Below are 27,630 nucleotides of genomic sequence, written 5' to 3'. Positions count from 1 at the left end.
GCAGGATCCCCTTTTGGGATCTCCATTTTCATTCTGGGAACAGGAGAGGATCTGATCCTAGGACATTTTGGAAATTGCAGCCTTCCTGGATGACAGGGCTGGGCTGCCACACTTAGGAGGGAGTCGTTTCTGTACTCCCCTCAGCAATTTCAATACAAATGTACTCAGAGTGTGTTTATGTTCCAAGCTCTGAAATTGTTACTTTTTAGACTCTTAGTGTGCAAATCTTCTTTTACAGCTCATCTCATTGTCTAAACTGCAGTCTTACTGGACACAACTGATAAATTAGAGGGCTGCTTCTGAGGCTGCGATCCCACCGAGGATCCCAAACACTGATGATTTTCTGCTCCAAAACTCCTTTCACAAAGTACCATGCTGTTGCCATTCAGCAAATAATACTCTCAGCCACTTCCCACTCCCACACGTCCACACCTGATGGAAGTTCCCGTCTCACACACACACACACTTGTGTGGACAGCAAACCCACAACAGACCCACCAACACCTACAGCCCACCCTCACAGGCTGCGCAGAGTGGAATAAAAAAGCGCCTGAGTTCGTGAATGTCATTTCTGAGCCTGTCCTCCGGGTCCGGGGTTGGGGGTGGGGGGCGCAGGGGGAGGGTGCTCGGTTTCTGGCTCAGCTCTGTGTTCCAATAATGATAGCACCTAATACTACTTGGTATCAGCCTGTACAGAGTTACCAACTGATTTAGCATGAATCATTTTATTTCATTTAAATTTTATAATAACTCTCAAGACAGGTATTATGTTACTTCCATTGTACTGATGAGTATACTGGGTTCAAAACACTTAGTTTGCCCAGGATCATATACCTAGAGAGTGACAGAGCCAGAACTCAACCCAGTGTCCCCTGGCTTCATGGAGCCCAAGGCCATTCTGAATGAATGGGGGCACTGAAGGCATGAGACAGAGATTTGAGGCTCGATATTTGGAGGGTTTAGTGGGATGATCATAGATAACACACAGAATGCCAAAAAAAGAAAAAAGAAAAAAAATATATGTCTTTCCTCTTCCATGCTGTTGTACCCAGTTAACAAAAAGAAATGCGGAAGGAAAGTAAATTATCACTATAACCAAATAGAAACAGACAAGTGACACAAATAACTGTGAAGTCCTACTTCGGTGTGAGAGGCTGTGCTAAATGTGGTAACATCCCCCCCACTGGCTCCCATCAAAAGCCCGCCTGCGTTCCCGCCTCCTCTGAGCCTTCTCTGACCACCAAGAGTTCTCAAACTTGGGTGTGTTAACAATCACACAGATTCTGGGCTGCATCTGAAGAGGTTCTGACTCAGTAGGTCTGGGCTGTGCCCGAGCAGTTGCATTTCTGACAAGTTCCCAGATGCTGCCGGTGCTGCTGGTTCCTGGGCCACTTTGAGAAACACTGGTCTAGGTTCTGACGGGAGCTTTACAACAGAATGCAGAGCTGATGACTATTTCTGTTAGGTCGTTCTGATTCCCAAATGCCTCTGCCCTGCCTCCCACATGGCCCCACCAGTGTCCTCAGAGCTGCCTCCCCGCTACAGCCCGGGACCACTCCTGATCACAATTTTAAACCGCTGCCTTTACAGAGCTACCGACTGACAGACCGACTTAAAAGATCTCCCATCTTGTTCCGGCCACAATACCCTGACCCCTCTACCCCAGTTCTAACAGGGTTCCTCTCATAGCCACTGCTCCCTGTTTCTTATTCTAACTCCCTAATACTCCAGATTTCTTGGAGGACTGGGACCTGCCTTCCTTTGGCCACACCTCCTCTCTACTGAATCCTGCACTCCTAAAGCCCCCAAGGAACACCTGCTGTGGTCACACCTGCTGAGCCACTGCCTTAATGAAAAGTGCCTGCTGCCCAGACATCCGTGTCTCATCCAACCCAGATTCCCTATTGCTGAGCTGTCCCTGCCCGATGGAACACTCAGCTTCTGGCCTGGCTCCACCCCGTCATCGCTGCGGCTTGCCTGGACACTGAGCTCTGACTGTCTTACCTATCAGAAAGGTGGATCACCTGCCATATTCAGCACCTGGAGCTGGGACAGATCCCCCTAGAGGAACAAGAAGAGGCAGATCCCAGACCATCCACACTTCCTTGCTGTAAAAAAACAGGCCATGCCTCTGTGATACGGCAGCTTTGTCTTGGATTTTGCTTTCGTTTCCCCTGCAATGCTGCTTGCAGATTCAAGCACAGAGGTTGGAACCTGTGATATGTGCACATCAGCAGCATTAGCCTGCACTCTCTGGGTGGTCAATAAACACTGAGCAAGAAGCAGTTTGGTCCCTTGCCTGGTTGGCACCTGGAAATACATCAACCATTTTGGAAAGCAGAATACCTTTTAATATCCCCTCCAGCACCTGCCATGGGGCTCCTCCCAGAATAGACAGCCCATGAATATTGAATGAGTGAATGAACAAATGGGTGAAGGGTGCCAGGAGGGCAAGGCCTGGTTCTCCTTTGTGGGGACCCTATCTGTACGCTCAGTGGAAAGAAAACAATTTCCAATCTGCGGAAGCTGAGAGAGTGCCTCTGGGCCCCACTTCTAACTCATTCCCAGCACAGAATTGGACCCACACACTCCGATGAATTGTGGCTTGAAGACTGCAATTATACCCGCAAGCTGCTTCTCAGCTTGTTTCAGTGCATGAATGTCGTGACCAGAAAGGCTGTACCCAACTCTACCCCACCTCTACTCCAGGCTTCCCGCTGTCCCTACTCCTAAGACCCCTTCACTCCTGTCACGGACCCCTTGCCAGGCCAGCCATCTAAGTAGGTGGGGTGGGCAGCGGGCACGTGTTATAGTTTCAAGTATCTGCACACAACCTTTCATCACCTCCCTGTCATTCCTTTGGGTTAGGGCCTCTGAAAGATAAAGACACTATCAGAGAAGGTAATCCAAGAAGACATTAACACCTTAGCTCAAACGAGCTACTAAGCATCAGATTAGTAAGGTCGTCAGCCTTACAGACCCCTGAGGGGATGGGACAGAGCACAGGTAAGCTGTGACAGAGGTAAGGAGTGTCTGTCACAGGAGTTCCTGCTGCGAAAGCAGGTGGAGGCGCAATACCACATGAAGGGGCTCGTGTTCTCTGCCTGGCTTGCCGCAGAAACACCACTGGGAGAACAGGCCCGGGGCAGCCGATGGGCTGCAGGCTGTGGGTCTCCTGAAAGGTTTCCAACAACCCCTGCAAGGGCTGGGTCAGGACAGAAAGATGTGAAGTGGTTTGCAAAAAAGCAGACTTTAATATACCAACTGACATATGGCGATGCTCTATTGGTTGAGTGTGCTACCAAGCTTTCTCCATTCCGGGAAGGTTTCCTGCTAGCTGACCCCCATGGATGCCAGTCTTGCGAGCAAGAGGCAGCTCACAGCAGACTGCACACAGTGAGAGCCTCGCACCGGCTGCACTCAGACACTGGCTGGGCTCAGATGCGGCCACAGGAAAGGAAAATGGCTGCACTGCAGGGGACCTCAGCTTCTAACGTCTGGGATGTTTACCTCATTAGGCTTTTTTACATAACATCCGCCAAAAACAGAGAGAAAAAGATAGCTGGAGGCAGTCCACTGGAGTTCAGACTTGGATTCTGAGTCCTTGATCTCAGAGCCCTCGGAAGGCAAGACGGGACCAGTAGGTGGCCCCTTCCTCCAGGCTTGGTCACCTGGCCTTCAGAGGAGCCAGAACAATGCAGACTAGGCTGCTAGGAGGAAACCCCTAGCCACCCTCCAGGGGACGGTAGAGCTGATATGAACAAAGAGGTGGTTATCACTGTTGTAAGGGTGTTCTTTTCATCCCAAGCCCTGCGGTCTACCACATTCGCCTTGTCACAACCAGGGAAGGCTGAGGAAGGAGGGATCAGGGAACCAGGCAATTCTTGGGCTAGGAGGCCAGAGGTCTGCGTGGGAGGAAATGCCAGAGGTCAGATGGGCAGGCGGGTCCAGGAGCTGCCGGGCCAGTCCATCAAGAAAGGAGAAGGCAAGTGCCATTGGGCCAAGAGCCAACTTAAGTCCAAGGCCAGAAGGCCAATAATGCCCGTGGGGAGCGGCAAGGAGCAGCCTGGGGCCTCAGGGGCGGGCAGTTCCTGCGGGTGGCTGGAGGGAGTCTTAGGCAGCACCAGGAGATGGGGGTGGGTGGGCAGCATGTGCTCACTCTGGAAAGAGGGGAGCACATGGAAGAGGCCGTGGGAGAGGCCAGGTGAGGAAGGACCAGGAAAAGCATGGCCAAGCAGAGAGAACTGAGTTCTATACCGATAGCCACACCAGAGCAGCAGGACCGACTGAGCTCCTCACCATACAGCCGGGGATGGGGGCTGGTCCCCAAGACTGAGCTAACCTACAGGACCCTTTTTTGAGAGGTCAAGAGATTCAGGGACAGAGAGCCAAGTGTGTCATTCAATTGTCTGCATCAGACAAGACGGCCTGGATTTTGATTTCTTCTCCCTCATAGTCACATGGCCATGAAGTCCTTGCTCCTCCCCAAAGTCTTGGTCTCTACTTCTGTCTGTCTGTCTGTCTGTCTCCCTCCCTTCTCTCCCCAAGGCCCCTTCCCTTGTCTTGTCCATCCCTCTTTAACTCTTTGCCTTGTTTCTTCTGACTCTGCTCCACAGGGCCACCGTGTGAGTACATCTGTGTCAGCGGGGTGGGGTGAGCGCCCTCAGGAGCATGTGGAGGGGAGCAGGGAGGTGGGGGAGGAGGTCATCTCTCCTCCTCACTCCCTCCCTGGCCAGCTGCAAATGCACCATGTGACCATCCAATCTAATTAGCTGAAAACTCAGTCTTGACAGAAGGAGGCTTTAAAAAAATCTCTAGCTTTCCTGGCTCTCAGCCTCTTGAAAGAGAATGGAGGAGATCCGATTGCAGGGAAGTGGAGTCCCAGCTCCCAGTTCCTGCTGCCAGGGGCAATCAACGGTGAGCGGAAACCTCCATCTTGAAAACGCCAAGCAGCGTGAGAAAGCCCGACTTGCAAGTGCAGCGTCTCAGGGCTCCAACCCGAGGAAACCTCCGTGGCAGCTGCCCAGAGTCCCTGCCAAGCAGATCAGGAGAGCGGTGGTGAGAGAGGGCTGCCCTCCTCACACCTGCCAGTGGGTGCCCCGCCAGCCTCCCCGGGGTCTCCCGGCGCAGCCCCGGGTTGGCTCTACTGCACGCCTTGCAGAAACGCCCGCCCTTCTGGGACCGCACCCCGACCTGCCTTCTCCGACTCCTGGCCACGCAGTCCCCATCATGGACACCAGGCTCCCCTCCCACCCATCTGCCTTGACCCTGCCACTGGGCAGCATCCTGGCCCCTGGCTGTGCTGAAAGGACACATCAGAGGGACACCAGGGGCAGGGAGAGCAAAGGTCGAGCCGCTAGGACAACCTCAGGGGTTCTTGGGGTGGCACAGGACACAGAGTTCCCCCAAGCCCTGCAAGCTCACCCTGAAAAGTCTGTGGGAGGAGACCAACCACCTAGGACGCCGCGGCCATGCCAGCCTGCTTCCCCTGACCACTGAGATTCTGATTCTCTCACAGTCAAAACGCTCAACTACAAAACCCACTCAGGAAGGGGCGCTAGCCAAGCTCATCTCCTGCAGCCACTGTCCTGTCCTCGCCGGCTCAGGGACGCTTGTCCTGCTCCAGCTCTGGAAGTAGCAGGAGGGTCAGGAGTGCAGCACACCCAGAGCCCAAGGCTGGACGAGTGCCACTCAGGTCAATGGGGCCTAATGGGAGGCGGCAGGCAGGTAGGAAGGCAAATGGGATGCCCTGGGCAGACGGCTAGGCCTGGGTGGGCAGAGGGCAGCGGTCCCAACTCCAGACGGAGCTCTGCCTTTTCCCAGGGAGCTCCAGCCAGGGTGGAAAGACACCTAGGGACACATGATGTTACCAGCAATCACCACCCAAGCCAAAGTCAGAGCCTTGTCCATGTCACCCAAACAACTGAGCATTCAGACTTTATACACAGAGGACCCCCCTACCCAACACACACACGCGCGCATGCATACCCGGGCTTGATTGTCCGGCCTTTACTTTCCCAGGTGGCTATTTTCTCTTCACCCTTAAGAGTTGTGAGCATTTCACTAGTGGTCACGTAACCATAGATAAATGCGCTCATGGCCAAATAGTTAAGCCTCCCATGGGTGGGGCTGATTGTCCCAAAACCACAGCATAATTTTCAAACCAAATTGTGCTTTTTCTATTGGAAATTTTCCCCCCATCAATGACTGATGATCACATGCAAATGCCTGATGAAAAACATGTAATGCACGTTTCACCGAAGTCCAAAATATTTACTGGAAGTTGTTTCAGGAAAAAAAAAGAAAGAAGGAAGGAAAGGAAGGAAAGGAAGGAAAGGAAGGAAAGAACGAAGGAAGGAACGAAGGAACGAAGGAAGGATGGAAGGAAGGAAGAAGGAAGGAAGGAATTCCTTTGGCAAAAAATTATGTACAGAGAAAAATTATAGAATGTAAGATGCTACGGTCAAATGATAAAGTAATAACCAAGCTTGTATCAAGTGAATTTCTTTGATCCCATTGACAATATTAAAGAATAAAGAACTTTCAAGTAAAGAAATCTGATTTTTTTTTTTAAATTTCCAAAGCTGGATCTTAGGAGTTTGCTAATCTTTGATAGTTTCTGCTTTATTTCCAAGGGGGCTTATGTGCCCATCTCCCACCCAATGCCACCAAGAGCTGACCTTTGAAAATTAGCTGGACATTTGCCGTGCTCTCCCATCAGGCCAGCATTGCCAAGGACACAGAGCGCCAACTTCAGGTGAGGCAGACGCTCACCTGCCCTCCGGCTAAAAATAGCCGTCGGTGATGTCAGGAATGGCAACTGGTCTCTGCCTGCACAACAGTCCCCCAGGCCTCTCGGTGAAAGAAGCAGGTGGATCTCACCCCAAAGGACAGCCTCCGTTCCGCCAACACGAGGTGCTCAAAGCTTTTGCAAGTGTCAGTGGCTGAGATGGTTAAAAAGAGATCTGTGAGCACCCCAATTCACAGCGTAAGCTGCACGCTCATTTTTGCACAACCCAACAGCAGTACGGTTTGGGAAGAGGACCTGGAGACACTGGGCTCAAGAACATTCCACAGGCCTGAGCCTCAGCCTCCTCTCTCCTTTCATCTTTGCCGGTGCCTTGGAACTTATTTTCAGTGACGCTGCGACCAGTGACCTATTTGAATTCCAGATATCCACTGAGTAGAGGCCAAGAGTTCTACCAGGTGTCGCTTGAAGGGCATCAGTGCAACTGACGCTAAAACAATTCTTCTTCTTGCTGAAAAACTGTCACAAGTGATTTTCACTGCTTGAAGCAGTTTTACTATATTGTAATTATCACATTGTCTTGTAGTTATTTGCTGTGCAAATGTATCTCTCTTCCTCTCCACCACCCTCCTCCACCTCCAGATGTGAGGTCCTGCAAGCGGCCTCAGTGCATAAAGAAACTCAACACCTTGGGTTGAAATGAGCGAATTTGAATTGAAGCTAACTTCTTCTTTCTTGGATCCCATTATGACCCCCGAAACTCATATTTATGTGGTTATTCAACAAGGCCTCATGCATCTTGAACATCCCTTTTAGACTCCTATAACTGACCACACTAGACCAATGCAGTGTGAGAAATAAGCAGTCATGGTCAGGTGTTTATGAAGTTGGCCCCTTACATGTCTTCCTCCAAAAAAGGGAATTAATAACCCCCATGATGAGACTCTCTGTCTACGGCAAATCTCCCATTAGAATTGGGTGAGTGTGTGGTGTGCTTCGCTGAATGGCTGACACATAGGAATGGTCTTTGAACAGGAGCTCTCTGTCCCCATGTTCTGGTTAGTGCCTCTCGTCATAATAAAGCTTGTAGGGGCAACAGTTTGGGTAATGCCTTTCTACCCACTGACATTTTGGGGCAGTGGCACATAGTAACAATCACCCAGACACCTGGCCACAGTCTTTTTCCTGAAACCAATGAATGATTGGCCTGTTTTGTTTCATTCTACTTGGCTCTCTCACCCCCTACCCCAAACTATGGTTGTTTGATTAAAGCCAAACCAGGAACTGAAATATGCCTGGGAGACCCCAGGCATGCAAAAGAAACCAGGCAACAATAAGGTGAAGAAAAATGGTTCTGGCCTTCTTCAAAGTTTACCAACATTTTCATCAAGAAACAATAAAAGACCTTCCTTCACTCATCAACATAAATGGAATCCTAACCTTGAGACATGTGAAAAAAGCTGGAATAGGAAAGAAATGACAAATGTAACAACGGCAGCACAGAGCCTGCTAAGAGTAAGGACGTGTTCACCTGAAGAACGGTGCCGGCAATGACGGAGAGCCTTCCCGACATGCACAGCAGGTGCCCACACCACCCCCCACCCCACTCCCCACCCCCAGTGCAGAAGGGTAAAAATAGCCAACTAACTGTTTGCTCATTAAGTCAGCCTTCCATCACGATTTAAGTCTCTGAGGATCCCTGACAAAGCAATTCCCCAGCAACAGAAGCAGATATTGTGATCTTTGCTGAGCAATTGCATGAGAACCAGGGTCCCAAAGCTCATCATTCTAGGGAAAAAGAAACTTGTAAATAGAGGACCAGGTCCGACCCCTTGGTGACCCCACTCAAATGCAAATCCCCAGTGTGATGCAGGGCACAGCCAGGAGTGACCTCACCCAGTACAAAGGATGACACAAGGGATTAACAGGCTGCCACAATAATACTCCCAGCAACGTGGAGACGTGCTAGAATCAAATCCCAGGAGTTGGTTCAGTCAGGTAGGTGAAATCTTAAAATGCTTACCAGGGTAGTGAAGGAAGATCACTGATCATTGTCTAACTGCTAGTTGTTTTTCTGTTTTAATTTTAGAAGCAAACTCCTCAAATCTATAATGCAATCAAAACCAACTGAGGCAATTCTGACCCACAGACATTGACACTTTAAGGAATTGCCACCATGTTCTGAGATTGTCCCACAGGCCTTGGAAGGAGGCGCATCCATCCATCCAGACCAAGCTGTTGATGGGCTTCCAGACCCCTCCGAAGGTCACAGTCAAAGAAAGAAACACAAATGTACTTACGCAGGGCATGCCACTCATCCTGACGGATGGTCTTTGTGATGTTGAAAGTGAGGTTCCTCGGGATGGTGGCTGAGGAGTAGTGGTATTTGATGTACGTGCACCGCTCAATTTCTCCTGGCAAAGACAAACAGGAAACCAAAAGTTAGTGAAGCAGCGATCATTTGGGGGGCAGTTTCCCGGATCCACTTTTCTGTCCTGGGGAAAGGGACTAGATTTATATTGAGCCTGTTGATGCTTACAGTTTATCCAAGGCAGTAATTTTGACTCTAAAAGAGCAGGAGAGACAAACTAAAATCAAACACCATCAATTTAGGTAGAAAAACACATCTCTGGCATCATTCAGAGGTGGGGATGGCTGCAGTTCAGGCTGATAGCTTGCAAAGAAGGCAGTATCCATGTGCATTTAATCTTAAGAAAATGAAGTCAAGGCAAGTCAGGCCAAGGCAAGGCAAGTCATTTCAAGTCAAGGCATCAGAAGGCATTAGCAGTTTGCACCCCCAGACCAACAGAGAGCAGGCTTCGACCTTCATGACATCATTTGTGCTCGTAACACACACGGTCTTATGGAATGCCAAGCTAGACGGGGCGTCTCCCCCTTTCTCTGTCACATCCCTCCAACCTCACCTCTGAACACAAAGCACTCGGGTCGATCTGTACCTCCTTGAATCAGTCTCTTCCCAGATTTCTTGGACAAAATTAAAGCCCCTTAACACACAACACCTGGTCCAATGGAGCCTTTACTGATAAGTTCCATGCATGCTTTGCTGGTCAGGTTATCAAAATATTCCTAGCTCTTACAGCAGAGTTTCTCAAAGTGTGGTTCTGGGACCCCAGCATCAGCATCCTCTGGGAACTGACTAGAAGTGCAATTTTCTAGGCCTGACCCAGACCTACTGAATCAGAAACACTGAGGTCAAGACCGCAATCTCAAGTTTAATAAGCCCTCCTGGTGATTCTGTGGCACATTTAAGTTTGAGAATCTCTGCCTTCGAGAAGCTAATGGAATTGGCAATGTATTAATTCATAAATCCACCCTGTTTGCAAATTCCCACAGGAAGGCGTGATTAGTTCTTCCCTTGACACTTTTAGTCCCTGCAGGCATGTCTATCGACAATTGCTTATCTGAGGGATATTAAAACTCAATGTCAGGGCATCAGGAAGAGCCAGGAAAAGAGTGATTTTTAAAGGTTAGGGGGTTTAAAATTTGGTTTTGCACCTGAATGGATTTTGATGGTAATCCATTTTGCACCCCACTGATTTTCAATTTATAAGTGGTGACACCTGATTGAATTGTTTGACCCCCCCCCACCCCGGCTCACTGTCAGCAGGGAGCCTGGCGATTGGTGGAGGGCAATAATTTAGACATGAAACCAATCCCTTATTGTAAATCATACCTGGACAACAGCCCAACCGCCTGTTTTTGGCAGACGCTCCTCCAACGGGGCAGATGCTGTCCACAGAAGCAAAGTTGGGGGAAAATGTTCTGCCCTCTTTACCTTTTGTCTTCAGTTTTTAAAATCCTCTGCCTCTGTCCCCTCAGCCTGCAAGCGTGCTGAAGTCTCTCACATGCCCCTGACCACCTCCTACCCTGCCTTCCTTCTCCCCTAACTTTCTATATTTCTGGGGAAAAGTAATCTACCAGACAGGTCTCCACTTCCTCAATTCACGTTCGGGCTTCAGACCCACATGCTCCATTCCCATGACTAGCATGACCTCCCATCCAGTCTCCAACATCTGGAATCCCACCGGCGTCCCAAGGCCTCCCTCTCTCGAGGGGCGCCCCTCCTCCCTGACACCCAACTCGTCACCAAATTCTGTCGGTTCTACCTCAGAAATGTCCCTGCTCCTCTCTGCACTATGAATACAAGGACGGACATCAACGAACAACGGTGTTACTGAGGACTCACTAGGTGGGGGAACCTGAGGAGGTGCTGTGTAGACCGGTGGCTTCCACCTTGACCCGAGTCACGGCCGCACAGAGAAGAAGCATGTGAGGCACGTGGGATACACAGGCGCCGCTGCCCGGGCCCTACCCAGCCTCCCTATCCCTGGCACCAGCGTCCACACCTGAAACCCATGCATGTCCCGTACTTACCCCACCAGCAAGAACTCTGTTACGAATACTCTCTTACCTAGTCCTTCATACAACCCAACCAAATAGGCATTATGATGATCATCACCCTGATTTTACAAATGAGAAAATGGAAGTTCAAGAAGATTCAGTGACTTGCCCAAGGAAGTAGCAGCTCTGGGAGTAGGACCCAGAATTGTCTGGCCGGAGTGTCCCTCCACCCGGCCACACTCCACACGGCTGCCTGGGGTGTATTCCATAAAGGACAGCACGGTCTTCTCCACACTCAGGGTACCCCAAGCTCCTCAGAAACTCCCAGCCCCCACCTTAGCATCACATACCTTGGGCTCCAGCCAGGGGGCTCTTCCTACCTTGCCCTACCTGCTCAGGACTCTGCGTCTGCTCTGCTCCCTGCCCTTCCTTGTGTGATCCACGTCTTCCTGTCCTAAGAGGAGGCCCCCGGGGCAGCTCCTCAGCAGGGCCTTCCCTGCGCCCACAGCCGTGGGCAGTAGGCATCCCGGGGCCCCTCCCCTGCCTCCCCATGCTCCCCTGCTGCAGCAAGCACACCAAAGGGCTGTGATTTATCTGTTTACACGCCTCACTCCCCCGCTAGATTATGAGTTTCTCAAGGGCAGGGACCTGTCTCATCCATTCGTCTTTATCTCCCCAGTTCCCAGCACAGGGTGAGCACCAATAACGTGTGCTTTAAAGAAAAAAATGGCTGTTATGAGGCATCCTCCAAAAGACCACAGTGGGCAAGGGATCCAACTTCCTCTATCACATGTAAGGGATTGAATTAATTGAGGCAAATTCGAGTGTAATAAATAAAGGGAGGTGACTGTGGCAGAACTCTGGGATTCCCCAGCAAACACCCCTTCCTTGGGTAGACAGCGTAAGGAGAGGCTTATCAGTCACAGTGAGGCAGAGGAAACAGCAGATGCACAGAAGACCTCTTCCTGCACCTTGTAAATATGACCCAAGGGTTAAATAGTGAGGTTTAAAAAGAAAAAAGGAAAAAAAGAAATAGGAAAGATAAAAAAGGTTAGAGGATATTAACAAAAATACCATCAGCAACCACCCTGGCCATGTACCGCTGAACAGGTAGGGCCCTGCGCAAGGACACCTCCACAGAAACCGGGGGGCTGAAATCCAGCCGCCGCTCCACTGGCCACACCGTGTCCCTGCTGAGGTACGGGGTCATGCCCTGCCAGAGGGGCTGCCTTAGTCTAATTTGTACAAAAGTTTCATACAAACTAGCAGCTGCCCCACACTCAATTTCAAGATCAAACACAACACCTCTGGGCCTAAGCTTCAGAGACCCAAACAAAATCCCATTGGTCACGGCAGATGAGTGCCCACCTCTAATGTCTGAGAAAGGTACTTGTTCTTTTGGTTTTTTTTTTTTTTTTTTGGTGTTTGGTTTTTTTGGAGGGGGGTTTGTTTTGTTTTGTTTTGTTTTTGCTAAGTTCAAGTGCTCTCTATGTCAAAACAAACTCGACAAATGGCCACAGGTTCCAGGTGGGCTCCCTGAGCCTCAGTTCCCCCAGCACATGCAGCAAGAGCAAGTCGCTGCCGACAGGCTCCTCGGTGGCCGGCCAGGGAGCCTGGCTGGACCCCTACCACCACGCAGCCCCATTGGAGGCCTCACTATTTGCTTTGCCTCCGGGAGGCAAGCATCCTGGCTTGACAGCAATTAAATTTGAAAGACTCAAATATTGCCTGAGAAGAAAGGCAAAATGTTTCTCCATGTGTCTGCGGGTCCTGTCAGTGTGCTGGGCTTTTGTAAACACAAGCACCATCTGGGCACTAAATTTGTGTGCCCGGAATGTGGGCTCCCCAACACAAGCAGGTTTTCCTGCTACGCACGGTGCAGAAGGGCCACCTGGAAGGCAGTGGCAAAGCCCGTGGTCTTACCTGGGAAGACCAAACCGGTCTTCCAGGCTCCTGGGTGCCAGCCCCGGGACTGAGCTTCGCTCTCAGGAGGCCTTGGCTAGGAAGGTGGGAAGGTGGGGTGGGGGGCACGGGCTGAGGGGTCCTTTGCACCTTCAGCCATGCCCTTGCCTTCTCAGCTGGCGACCCTCCTGCCTGTCAGGGTCCCAGGATACCCAGTGGGTAACTGAGGAGAGCTTCAGAAAGGGACGACTTGCAAAGCTGAGCACAGGGTGCAGAGAGACCAGCAGAGGGTGGTACAGGGGCCTGGTGCCAGCAACAGGAGTCCGAACAACCAAGGCGCAGAGAAGGGAGCTGTCCCCTGCACCTGGAGAGGATGGTCCTCGGGAAAGGGGATGCAGCCTGGGGCGCAGGCTCACAGCCACTCTGTGGCAAGATGGCAGGGTACAAACACCCACCCTCTTACTCCTCTGCCCTTCATCTCCGGCCTGTTCCCCCCAGTAGCCAAACCCAACTGGAAACCAGAGAGGAGCCCAGCCTCCAGGGGCAGACAGGAGGCCAAGGCAGGACCTGGGTCAGAGGGACGGCCACAGACATCCTGCCCACGGCCCTCTGAGGCCGGGCGAACAAGAGTACAGGTGCACCCCGGACAGACAGTGGCGTGGAGACCAGGAAGGGAGCAGCGGGGATGGGCACAGACACTGAAGCCTGGACCTGACTACACCTGAGGATGACAGCAGCAGGCGGTTTTCCTTCACGTGCACCCAGGATCAGCGAGATGTGGCGTCCTGAGTACTGAAGGGAGGAGTCAGTTACTCCCGGGTTGGGAGGTGAGAGCCGGAGGTAAGAGCTGTAGTGCTCTTAGGCAAAGTGACTAGAGGCAGCGCGGGGACCCACGCCCTCTCCATCAAAACTCATCTTCCCTAACAGATGCCTAGTACTTTAGATGCTTCCATTAGAGAGTCATCCCTTTGGGGCAGGTATTTCTCTTAGGCACCCATGTTTAAAGCTCTCTGAAATAAGTCTGAAGGGGGGGGCATGAGTCACTAAGACATGGGGGTAAATGAGCTTCCAAAATCCCCTTCCTCCAGACCAAATGGACCCTGGGCAGCAGAGAGGCCCCTTGGGAAGGGAGATGCTGAGAAAGGCGTGAGAGCCCGCTGGAGCTCGTGAGGGGGTCCAGGGTAAGCCCGGAAGGCAAACAAACCTGTAGCTTCGCCAATGCTCCCCAGGGCACTGAGCAGGGCAGGCCTGAGGGACAATCGGAAATGGAACTGCCCGCACTTCTCACTTTGAAAGTGGAGTGATTGGTGCAGCCACTGTGGAAAACCGTACGGACGTTCCTCAAAATAGTAAAGCTAGAACTACCATATGATCCAGCAATCCCACTTCTGGGTATTTCCCCAAAGGAAATGGAATCACTGTCTTGAAGAGATATCTGCACTCCATGTTCACTGCAGCATTATTTGCACTGGGCAAGACATGGAAACAACATAAGTGTCCATCAACAGGTAAAAGGATACAGAATACGTGAGACTATACACATATTTATATATCATATGATAGATATTCCCATATATGATATATAGGTATATATAGATATATATCACATATAGGTATATGTTATATATACTATGTATGTAATATATATTTGTGTGTGGGGGGGGAGAGAGAAAGAGAGAGAGAGAGAGAGAAGAGAGAGATCCATACACACAATTGGGTATTATTCAACCATTAAAAAAAAAATCTTGTCATTTGCAATAATACGGATGAAACTGGAGGGAATTATGCTAAGAGAAATAAGACAGAGAAAGACAAATACCATATAATCTCACTTACCTGCAGAATGTTAAAAAACTAAACTCAAAGATATAGAGAATACCACATGCAGCATGGTGGGGGGGGGGTCAGAAAATGGGTAAAGATGATCAGAAAATACAAACTCTGAGTTTTAAGTTCCACAGACGCAATACGCAGCCTGGTGACTATAGTTAACAACACTGCAGTGTATATTTGAAAGCTGCTAAGAGAGTAGATCTTAAAAGCTCTCATCACAAGAAACAAAACACTGTAACTATGTCAACTGATGAATGTTAACTACACTTACACTGTGGTGATCATTTTGCAATATACACATATATCAAATCAGCACATTGTACACCTTAAAATAGTACAACGTTATGCCTATTATAACTCAATAAGATTGGAATAAAAGTGGAGTGAGGCAGGCTGGTTACATGATGGTTAAATGTATTTAGGAAGAGTTGGGTTAGACAACATTTAAGTGGTTTACTTATTGCAGAACTTGAAGAGTTTTAACATACATGGTGACTCCCACAGAATGGACAGGTAGGGCACGCAGACTTTCCCAGGCTTCTTTGACCCCAAATCCTTTTTTACTCACAGAGCACTTTCTACTGCTGGGCTGTGAGTTCATCAAAATCAGGAGCCAACTCTCTTGTTTACATTTCTACCCCCAGGGCCAGGGGAGCCCTTGGCACACAGCGCGCCTTCGGCATACATTTGGATGAATGAAGCACGAAAAGCAGGGGTTGTTACTTGATCAAATGATCTGCAAGGTAAACGAAGCTGCCAGCAGAGCAACCCCAGGGCGGCGCGCCCATCCAGGAGCTGTGCTTGCACAATGCCCTGAAATAAGTCGGGGATCTTTGAGGGCAGAACCAGAGCAGTGGCCCTCAGTGCCCCTTGACTCCGGCCACGGCTCTAGGGGCTGCTCCCAGGCGACACCCATGTCAAGCACCCGGAAAGCCTCCCCACGGACCCCTGCTGGGGGCCTGCAGGAGCACAGGAGAGTCGGCACTCACAGGGCAGCCCTCGAGGGATGTGGAGAGAGCCGGAGAGCGAGCACCCCGTCCCCTGGGAGGATAGCTGTGGGCGCGCCCTGCAGGCTGGGATCCGACCTGAAGCTCGCACTGCACACTTCGCTGGTTTCTCCTCCCCACACCCCCTTCCTGGATACCAGACCCCAAGTCCCTGTCTCAGGCTCTACTGTGGGGGGAGGGCCAATGAAGAAGGATCCCCTTGAGGAGAGGAGTGTATGTGGTTTACATGTCTGAACTGTGTGGATGGTCATAAAAGGAAATTTGTCCGACTTAATCCTGAGGTCACTTTGAAGGGTGACATGGGCACCGAGGGCTGAGGAGCCTCCTCCCTCTCTCTCAGCATCCCCACATCTCCCATGTCCTTTTCTGTTGCTCATATCCGAGCATCCTAGAGACACAGGGATGGACCTCTGGACCATTTCATGTTCCCTTCATCTCAGAGTCCCTTCTGTAAAGACCAGCCTATTCAATGCCTGCCATGTGCCGGACACTCATATTTTTATCCTGCCATCCTTACAACAAGGTCAGTATTAGAGAAATAACCCCATGTGATGGACAGAGTTGGGAAAGAGGAAGGCCCTCCCCAGAGCCGCTGGGCAGCAAGGAGAAGAGCCAGTGTCTTCCTCGTGAGCGCAGTGTTGTCCGACGCCAGGCCTGGAACGGCCGGCCGCCTGGGTAAAGATTTCCTGGGTACAGGACTATCGTGTAGCCACAGTGCCTTGCAGGTGAAGGGCCTCAACACGTCTACTGATGAAGGAAGGACAAAGGGGAAAAAGGAACCTCATTCATATCTACTCTGTTGCTCCTCTTCCCATGGCACCAACACGAGAACCCAGGAGGCTGGGGTCTGTCCCACTGACCCGCCCCGGCCTCAGCCGGCCACAGCACTGGCCTTCGGGGGCTCACCTTGGCAACTGTCTCACCCACTGGGTTGACAGCTCTTAGTCATCTTTCTAGCCCGAGGCCAATGCTCTGTGCTTAATAAATGGAAAGATTAGGTAGAAAGCAGAACACAGAAAAAAATGAAAACCACATTTTTTTTAAAGAGATGAAACCAGTTAAAGCTTTAGGCCTTCTACTTTGTCTCCTACATAAAGGGCATTTTATCAAAAGAGAAAAAAGAAAAAGAAAAAAGTTGAAACTACATCTTGGCAGAAAGGGGAAGTAGGGAGACTGTGTTGTAGCAAAGTGGGAAAGACATGTATCAGATTTGTCAGCGCTACGAATGTTGAGTTCTGCAGCCGGCCACAGTGCGGGGGCAGAGAAACAGGAGTTTGGGGGGTTCCAGGTTTGACATTAGAAGCAAAACCGTGTCCCTGATGATACAGGAAGGAAGCAAACCAGGGATGCTCCAGGGGCTCAAGGGGGGCAGATGGGGCTGAGGTTCTCACCCCCAAACCTCTGTCCCCAAGCAGGGTGGAAGAGGCCAGGCACCCAGAGGGCACTCCTTGGACAATTCCACCAACCGGCAATGTTGACAAGAGCTGTTTCCATTTGAGACGGAACTCTTCCTCAAAGCTTACTCCAAGTCCCCTCCCCACCTGGCCTCCTCCCCCGAGCCTCTGCCCCTCCTGACTGCTTGGAGCCAAAGGATTTGCAAGGCTTAGAGCTGCTGCGGGCCCAGGCACAGGGAAATGTTTTATCTTTTTATTCAGACTGACAAAAAGTGTTACCTAGGTTTTTATTTTTAATGTTTTCAAATGCTTTCCATTGTGTATGCTTTGTTTTTTGGTGCTTGTGGTACTGGCCTGGCCTTTTTAGAGTTGTTTTGTACGCACCGCATAGATGGAATCCTAAATATTTAATTCCTTTCCATTTACATTACATTAATGTTTGTTAGGAGCAGTGTTCGGGCGCTCCAGCTTCACACACACAGAGAATTTCATTCTCAAGAACGCTGCGCCCAAAGGCCAGCCTCCCATGCACCCCCACCAGCACCTTTCTGACCCCTCACGCCATCCCCAAAACCCTTCCGCTGGCTTCTGTTGTGACAGTGATGTGTATGTTAATCACGTGTCTGTAGTAAAAGCTCTGAGATAGAGGAGCTTGCGTTTTCCATCTTTCTGCACCCAATGGCCAAAATGGTGCTTTGAGTATTGTTATTCATTTTGACAATAGCTCATGCTCAGCGAATGCTTTCCAAGTGTTAGGTACTGTGCAAGGGACTTGAATACACAGCATTATCTCATTTAAACCTAATAGTCAGGTTCTGTTATTATCCCCGTTTCGCAGATGAGAACATCAAGGCTTGGAGAGGCATCCATCCTGCCCAAGAACACATAGCTATTCTGGGTCACAGGTGGGGTGCAGATCCACGTAGTACACTCCCACTTGGGAAGAGAAATTAGGAAAAATCAGGCCCTTCAGAAAGACAAAGACCCTCCCAGGTTTTCTCTGAGGAACAAATAAAGCAAAGCTTTTCCATTGCCAGGCATTTGCAGCATCTAGACTTTGCTGCTCTCATCAGAGAAAGACAGCACATTTGTTTCCATAGCTCCCGAATAAGCTGGAGAGAAGGCAGCCCCTAGGGGCAATGGGAGAGAGCTTTGGAGAGTCTACTGCCCCCGCATCTGACCAGCCAGCCTCTGCTCCACCCCTGGCCCCACCCCGGGACAAGCCAGTTAGCACCCAGCTCCTAAGACTGAAGAGGAATCAATGAGATAACCCAGGCAAAACCTGCTCCATAGTAAACACTCAGTAAATGCTCGCATCATGTACCACTTAGTCCCTGGGATGCACACCTGGTGCCCCTATAACAGCCCATAAATATTTCAAGACAGTGCCACACCCTACCCACCCCCAAGCCTCTCCTTTCCTTCCAGGAACCAAGCAATTCTACGGTCTGCAGTCACAGTCCTAAAAACTCTGCACAACTCTGGTGCCCGCCTCAAGTTCAGTCCACATGTTAAATAAAATCTCTCACAGGGAGACACCAACCACATTGGTCCCTCCTACAGCCAGGCCTGTGCGAGGCCCACAGGACCGCGAGCTCCCCTGGTCTGGCAGCCATACCCCTGTCGGAGTGGCCTGGCTCCCTGGGCACTGTGGCGGCTGTGTCCAGGGCTGGTCACACACACGGGACCATGCCTGCGTCTTTTCCTCCAGGGAAGCTGTTAAGCCATCATGTGCTTGGTCAGTGGTCTTTTCTCACTGTATGGCTGTGGTTTGCATTTTGGTTTGTTGCCTCCTACAGGACCTCCTATTTGTTCCAGCTCCCAAAGAAATGTTTGGATCGCGATCCTGCCACTTCACAAATTAGCAGTCAGTCCCACGTGCTCTACGAGCAGGCCGTCCCCACGCCCCTCCAAGTCATCAGGGCAGCACTGAGAGCAGAGCTTTGCTCCTCCTGGCTCCCCCACACACATTTCCTTGTGATCAGAAATCAAGCCACTGAGAGAGAGAGAGCTCCTCAGGTGTGACTGTTCAGCCGGCCAGATTCAGCTCCCTGACCCACCACCCCAGTCCCACAGCCCCGTCTCAGCCACCTGGATGACAGGAGAGACACTGCCTACCATTCACCCATCACCCCTTCCAGAACCATCCTGGGAGAGGGAATGAGGTCGGCCGGGCGTGCGTGCCTGTCCCTCGGCACCACGGCTTCCCTGCTGAGCGCTCACCCCCGCGCCACCCGCCCCACCCCCACCTCCTTAATAAGCCCCAGGGACTGCTCTCCAGGGCGCCCTCTCCCAGGACACCACTTGTGTCCAGGGACCCCTGACAGTCTCCTTTATGGAAAATCCAGACTCCACAGACCCACCTCCAGGCTCTAGTGCTTTAGACACATGGCTCCCTCTGACCGGCTGACCTCTCTTCTTGTACAGGACAGTCCCCCTGGAGAGACCACTGCCCCTGCTCTTTTGTGTCCATTGACATTGTCAACACTCCTCAATTAAGAAATTAAAATGAGTGCTCACCTCTCCCCTTACAACTGACTGGTCCCCATTCCTCTGACTCCATTCACACACTGGGTTCTTGCCATCACTTGGTGAAGTGACCCTTTTCCTGGACTCAGCATTGCAGCATCTAACAATCTTCTGTGCTAAATGTCACCTCACCTTGTGTGGGAGCCACAGACACTGTCTCCTGATTTCCTCACTCCCAGATTCCTAATGTCTCTTCCCCTTTGAAGCCTTTTAAGCCTGTTTTAAACAAGACATTTTTAAAATGTCATTTTACCTAGTAACTTCCTCACAAAAGGAAATAAAGAAGGGGATGTGGCCACACTCCCCCAGAATGCCCATCTTCCCTGGAAGCTGGTGGCTGCCGTTTCCCCAGCTGCTTCTGTGTTTTCCAGCCTGAAACAGGCTGCTTGGGAAAGAATGCGATGGTAAGGCATGGCTTTAAATTACCGTTTGGGATGCAGTAAATAACCTGTTCCCTTATTCCCATCACACCCCTAACAATCTTCTGGAAAGTTCAGAGCCCCCAGCTGCCACTGCTCTCCTCATGGCCCCCTCCCACTGCAGTGCACAGACACCCCACGCACAAGTCTGGGGCTCCTCTGGGCACAGTTTCAGCCGGTGGAAGGATCATCAATCTCCAGCTCTGACAGACAAATGAAGCGAGGAGGAGACGAAATCGGGTTTTTCACTGGAAAACAATGAGCTCATGCTTTCTCTCCAGGGACCCAGGAAGTGGAGACGGATCTTGAGATGGGGAGACAGTGATGGAGACAGGCAGGAGGGATGAAGGGTGAGCAGGAAAGAAAGGGGAAGCCAGTCTGGCACTTTCTAATGTCACTTTTGATAAGAATCCCCAGCTCTCAGGCCAGAGGGAAACATCCATGTTCTTTACACCAAGAACCCAGCGCGAGGCAATCGTCCTCTGGGGAGGGACAGCAGGAAGATAAGCAGAGCTGGAAATCCTTCTTTCCTGCGTCTTCAGAGGAGAGTCAGATGATCACTCGTGAAGGACCAGAATTGCAGATGCCAGGGCCAAGGTGGCTCTACCTTGGTCTGTCACTGCCACTCGGATATGGGGGTCAAGGTCAGATCTCGGACAAACCCCCAAGGTAGCTTTTGCAATGGTGGGTCTTCCACCCACAGGCGTGCATCTCTAGAAGGCCAAGGCCACGTATTTCCTACAGGCCGAACCAGATAAAAAAAGAGGACACAGAGAGCTGCCCAGGTGTTCCCAAAGAGCTGACTGCATGTTTGGTTTCAGCCGGGGGGAAAAAAATCCACATTACTGAGTTTCTAGTTTTCATTTGAAAAAGGAGTGATATAATGATTGTTTTACTTATTACCAGTTAAATCAGAGGTTGTGGGGGTAGGGGGCAGAGGAAAGAGGGAGAGAGAATGGATTAGGGGAAGCTGGGTTGTATATGAGAAACCAAACCCAAAGAGCTGATTAATTATTTTACTCAACCTGTTATATGCTAAAAACTAAATGAAACCTGAAGATCATAAAAGAAAGTAGAAAGCCCAATTAGGTTATGTTTTTCTTTATACCCCTACTCACAAGATGGACTCTTTTCTTAAGTTACATGCCTTGGCCAGATTTGAAGTGTTAAAGTGTTAACTTACCCTGACTCCCTAGTGGAAATGAAATCAAAACCAGATATGAGATTATGAATAAAGAGAAGTTGTTCACTCCTCCCCCCTGTGCCCGGGCACAATGCAGGGGCTGGGGGCACAGGCCCTGGAACTAGCCTGGAGTCAGATCCAGGCTTGGAGACTGAGTGTGTGATCCTGGCCAAATTCTTCACTTTACAGAGATGTAATACATCATAGGGGTGCCAGAAGGAGAAGAGAAAGAGCAAGAAATTGGAAATCTATTTGAAAAAATAATGAAAGAAAACTTTCTTAATTTGGTGAAGACACTAGACATGCAAGTCCAGAAGCACAGAGAGTCCAAAACAAGATGGGTGCAAGGAAGCCCACTCCAAGGCCCATCATAATTAAAATGCCAAAGATTAAAGATAAAGAGAGAATCTTAAAAGCAGCAAGAGAAAAGCAGTTAGTTACCTACGGAGGAGCTCCCATAAGACTGTAAGCTGATTTCTCAAACTTTGCAGGCTAGAAGGGATTGGCGAGAACTATTCAAAGTCATGAAAAACAGGGACCTATAGCCAAGGTTGTTCTACCCAGCAAAGCTATCATTTATAATTGAAGGGCAGATAAAGAGCTTCCTAGACAAGCAAAAAGGAGTCCACTACTACCAAACCATTATTAAATGAAATGTTAAAGGGACTTATTTAAGAAAAAGAAGAAGATCAAAAATATGAATAAAGTGGCAAAAATACATAGCTATCAACAGTTCAATCTAAAAAGACAAACTGAGCAAGAAGAGCACAGACAAAATCATGGATATGGAGAGAGTTTTGATGGTTGCCAGACAGGAGAGAGATGTGGGGGAAAGCGTAAGAGGTGAGGGGATTAAGAAGTATGAATAGGTAGTTACAGAATAGCCATGGGGATGTAAAGTACAGTATAGGAAATGGAGCAGCCAAAGAACATATATGCATGACCCATGGACATGAACAATGGTGGGGGAATTGCCTGAGGGAGTGGGGGCTGCTGGGTGGAAGGGGGCAAAGGGGGAACAAATCAGAACAACTGTAATAGCATAATCAATAAAATATAATTAAAAAAATAAAATAAAATAGAGATGTAATACACATATATATCCCCTTAAGGGTGCTTTGAAAATTCAATGAGTTAATACAGGTAAAGCACTTAGCACCTGGCACATGGTAAGCTCTTCCTAATTATTACTGTTATTATGTCTTCAGATGCACTATGTCGCCATACAGGACCAAGTTTATTATATGTATCAGATGTCAGGTGTGTCCTTTAAGTCATGCGGGGAGCACATGTCTGGCATGGTTTAGCAAAAGAAGTGGAGGTCCTGAAGGAGACCACTTCCTAGCGCGCTGTCTTCCTTCTTCTCTCCCTCCTTTCTTCTCTCTAGCATCTCCCCCACCCCCAGCCCAGGGCATGTCCCTGTAGCTCCTCTCATCGCCCTGCTCCTGTCTCAGGGACTGAGGCCACCCCCTCCATTTCGGCCCCCTTTAGCAGGGGTTCCACCAGTGAGCTTCTCCAACATGTCCCCCCCACCCTCTCTAACACCCTCAGACATATCAGCAGGCACAGCACTGAGTACAGTGTGATCACCCACACCCAGGAAAACAATGATTCAGGACAGGCCTTCGACATGTGAGGGTGACATCTGGCAGCTGAACGAGCATCCTCACCCTAACCTTATGACCCACTAGTCCAAGCCACAATGGAATTTCTAATTTGTTAATTTCCCAGAAATTACACCCCACATTCCACCTGACAACCAAAATAGCAGAACCTAACAGAATTGAATGACATCGAGGGAAAGGTGGGGGCAAGAAGCTTTCAGACACTTCTGTTGGGAGTATAAATTGTTACAAGCACCTGACAGAATCAAATATATGTATATACCATGTGTAAGTGTAGATATCCTATGGCCCTGCCATTACACCCCCTAGACAAACTCCTATGTATGTACACGAACAGAAATGTACAAGGATGTTCAAACACTGTTTGTAAAAAAACAGTCAAAACTTAAAGATCTATCAATTAGGAGAGAGGAAAATAAAATGTGATATTAACCAATAGCTTAAATAAGTCATCAAGAACTATATATATTAAGAGATGGAGAGATGGACCTCAAAATAACATCATGTGAAAACAGGACTTTAGAGTTTTACCTACAGTATCTTTATTTTTTTTTTCTGTATTTTAGGGTTTTTTTCCTCCCACAAAATCTAGTCCCTTGAGACCCAATGAGAAAAAAAAAAACACAGTGACTTTTGGAGAGGAAATCCACTCATCACTCCCTTAACAAAATCAAAGCCATGTTATCCAAGTTTCAGCTGAGGGAGAACGTCTGTAGGGGCCCTGGGTCACCTCCCACTGACCTTCTCCTGGGAACTTCTCACTGACCAACCACCTGTGAGCCCCATCTCACCTGCACTCTGCACATGCAGGTGCCGGCCCTCTGGGAGACAAATGGGACGGAGGAAAAAGCAAGGATCACAGGATATGATGGGGGGAGGGAGATCACGCTGGCTGAGGACACCAGGAAAGGCTAATGGAGGGAGGAGGCCCATGTTCTCCGTTCTGCAGCAGGGCAGGACACAGGATACGGGGGAAGGGGTAGCCCCGGGTCAGCCCACCTCTGAGGGGTCTGCAGCTAACCCGACAGGTAACGGACCGCCCTGACTGCTTCAGGCCAGAGCCCGGCTGAGGCCCGCGGGGGCTGTTCGGGCTGGCGGCAGAGCCCGGGGGGAGAACGCAGGGAGGGGGCTGTCACGGCTGTCCAGGCACCGGAGCTGGGCCTGAGCACAGGAGGTATGGACAGAGATCACCTGTGGAGCCCTGTGGTCTACACCGGCTCCCTGGCTCTTGGAGCATCGTCCTCACACTGGGTGGGCACTTCCGCTGGGCTGAGTGGAACAGCTGCTCCAGCTTTCAGAGCATAGGAGCAAAAAGGTGGCGGATGGGTGCCCTTTGGGACCACCACACCCAGACGGAATGAATGGAGAGGAGAAAATCATCCTGACAGAGCATCCCTTGAGAGGCTGCCCGACTCCTCCACAAGGGATGTGGACATTACTCTGGGCCCCCTTATATTCTGCATCCAGGGCGACACTGAAATCAGCAGCCAGCACGCAGTGGCAGAGCAAAAGAGAGACAGCTGCCTCTTCCCTAGTTTTGCAAGGCCTCAGGAGCCTCTCCATTCACTACAATAAGACAGAACGGGTGCAGCAGCAGCCTGGCGAGGAGGCCTTCTGAAGGGACTTGGGGTCCAGCAAGGAGAGACAAGAGCAGGAAAGCTTCAAAGGCCAGGCCAGGGGGCGAGGGAAAAACCCAGGACAGGTCTGAGGCATCCAGGGCAGGATGCAGGGCCGAGGCTGGGGCGGGGATGGAATGGCTCAAGGGGGTGCAGGCTGCTAATATTGCAGAAATTTCCATTCACTTGTATTTTTCCTGCTTACAAAAGACCGGATACATTAAGATTTTTTAAATAAAAATAAATATCAAATAGAAAGATGCCCCTTCTGAAGAGTTAGTGTTCCAAAGTACACAAGGTAGGGATGTTTTTGGAATAGAGAGGAGCCCTAAGGAGTCAGGGGTTGGAGGGCGGGTGTGAAGCCACAGGAAGCAAGGGAAGTCTAAGTGACCACTGAGACAGAGCCTGAAGGAAACGCCTGGAAATGAGGACGTTCTCATTTCCCCGAGTCCCCGTTCTCTCCGGTATCTGGTCCAAGGCGCAGCAGCCCCCAGGATATCTGTCTCGGTGCTTCCTTCTGCTGGACCTGTCGTGCCGTTTCTCCCTTCCCTGGGTAGCGTCACCTCCACATGCTCTGACAGCCTGTCTCTAGCTGCCCGAGTGTCCCCACTGATCTCGGTCCCTCCCTGCTGCCTCTCCCCTTCCGTGGGCAATCTGACACTTCTTTCTTCAGAGTGTCCCTCTGTCTCCCCAGCCTAAGAAGCCCTGACTCTCCCCGCTGCCCAGTGGGCAGGCAACGTGATATAATGGAACTGTACCAAAACTCAGAAAATCCAGGGTCAGCTCAAAACACATGAACTGACAATGAGTATGTATTAGTCTGCCCAGGCTACCATAATGAAATACCACAGACTGGGAAGCTTAAACAACAGACATTTATTTTCTCGCAGTCAGGAGATTAGAAGTCCAAGATCAAGGTGCCAGGCTGGCTTTGGCTGAGACCTCTCCTCCTAGCTGCCTTTTCACTATGTGCCCATATGGCCTTTCCTCTGATGTCTCTTTTCTTATAAAGACATCAGTTCTACCCAGTTAGGACCCCATCCGTATGACTTTCTTTAACCTGAACTACCTCCTAAAGCCCGTATCTCAAAATACAATCACATTGGGGGATTAGGCCTTCAACGTATGATTTTGGGGGTCGCACAATTCAGTCCATAGCATCTAAATTCAGTCCATAGCGGCATCTAAAATCAGTAGGGAAAAAAGTGGTTTATTCAATAAATGGTATTCAGAAAACTGAGTAATCTTCCTGGGGGGGGATTAAATTGAAGGCACACTTTGCATGTTAAACCAGGATAAATTCCAAACAGATCAAATATTTGTTTAGGAAAAAATACTATGTCATGGAAGTACTAGAAGAAACCATGAGAAACCCCTTTTGTAGCCTTAGAGGAATAAAGTCTTTATAGCTATGACGCAAAATCCACAAAAGAAAATACAAATAAATTTGTCTACATAAAAACACAAACTTTCCACACAGCAAAACCTACCATAAGCAAAATCAAAAGACAAACCAAGGGAAATACTTGCAACTCATATCACAAAGGACTAATTTCCCTCATATATAAAAAGCACCCACACATTGATTAGAAAAAGACCAAGAATGCAATTTTAAAATGAAAAAAATATATGAGGAGACAGTTCATGGAAACACAAATGTTTCTTAAACTTATGAAAAGATGCTCAGGGGCACTCAGAATTAGAAAATTCCAAATTAAATCTACACCAGCGAGATGCCAACACCACTGCATGGTGGGGAGGCGTGGGGGGAAAAGACACTCAGGTGGGTTGATGTAGGAGTATACATTTCATAAATTTTTACAGCTTCTCTGGAGGCCAATTCATCAATATCTCTCAAAATTACAAAGGCTCAATCTGACCCAGAAATTCCACTTTTAGTGCTTTATCTGAGAGATGCGGTCTCACAGGTGTGAAATGACGTACGTACAAGGTTACTCACTGACACTTTGCTTATAAGAGCAACCTAAATTTCCATCAGTGAGTGACCAATGAACTAATTTATGGTATAGCCACACCATGGAAAGCAATACAGCATTTTTATAAAAAGACAAAACCCTTTATAAACTGATATAGAAAGCCTTGTGGGATAAATTAAGTGAAAATAAGTAAGGAGTGGAACAGCATGTGATATATACTATACATCTATGTGTGAAGGGAAAAGATGATAGAGATACATAGGTATACACTGACACATGCATAAAGCATCTCTGGAAGGAAACTAGTAATTGGTTGTCTATGGAAGGAGAACTGTGAGGCAGGGAAAATGAGAGGGAAAGAAATGTTTCTCGTTTATCTTTTCATGCTTTTAAAATGTTGAGCCATGTGACAGTATGGCCAATGCAAAAAAAAAAAAAAAGGAATCTGCTCCCCACCCCTCAGGCTTCCACATCACACTGCACGAGGCTCAGCATCCTCGGTGGACACCTTTCTGTTCTCAGCACTCAGAGCTCCCCTCTCCCCACAACTTGGGACGCCCCACTCTAAACCCCAAAGCACGGCTGACTCTTCCCAGAGAGACAGTGGAACGGCCAACACCGCCGGGGCCAGGCGCAGGTTGGGACGGAGGTCAGCACGGTCACCCCACCGTAATGCCGCGCTCGGCTGATACACCAGTCCTGCCTTATCCTCCCCTGGCTAGGGCCTGACTGCGATGGTCCCCCACGCTGAGAGCCCTCCCCTCCTCCCCTTGCCGGGATGGGTGGCCACACTCCCGGCCCTGGATGGGACCCCCTGGCACTGGCCCAGCAGTATCCAGCCTGCCCCAGAGTACCTGTCTGCCGGCCAGGATGCCCTACTGGCGGGGCCGGCCCCTTGGTTCCTGGCTCCAGCACACCCTGCAAGGGCTTCCTGCACAGCAGGTGAGAGTGGCTGCCCCCGGTGCCCCTGCCCACTGCCTGGGAAAGCTGGGCCTTCACTGACATGCCTCTCGTGAACAACCCATTGGAGCTTTGCTCCCAGAAGCAGCTCTCCCAGCCTCGCCCTTGGCTCAGT

At 49.9% G+C, this 27,630-nt stretch overlaps 1 protein-coding gene across 1 annotated transcript in view; it reads right to left on the bottom strand.

Annotated features, from left to right (window-relative positions):
* TMEM178B (transmembrane protein 178B) overlaps nucleotides 1–27,630 on the bottom strand; it is a 314,500-nt gene that overhangs the window by 200,002 nt on the left and 86,868 nt on the right. Inside the window, exon 2 of the mRNA XM_054564268.1 lies at nucleotides 9,049–9,162. Coding sequence (XP_054420243.1) covers nucleotides 9,049–9,162 — 114 coding nt within the window. The remainder of the gene's footprint in view (nucleotides 1–9,048; nucleotides 9,163–27,630) is intronic.

Source organism: Pteronotus mesoamericanus, unplaced genomic scaffold, assembly GCF_021234165.1.
Source record: "Pteronotus mesoamericanus isolate MK-2021 breed Mesoamerican mustached bat unplaced genomic scaffold, CSHL_Meso_final scaffold_85, whole genome shotgun sequence".
Taxonomy (NCBI): domain Eukaryota; kingdom Metazoa; phylum Chordata; class Mammalia; order Chiroptera; family Mormoopidae; genus Pteronotus; species Pteronotus mesoamericanus.
This window is presented reverse-complemented; position numbering and strand designations above follow the sequence as displayed.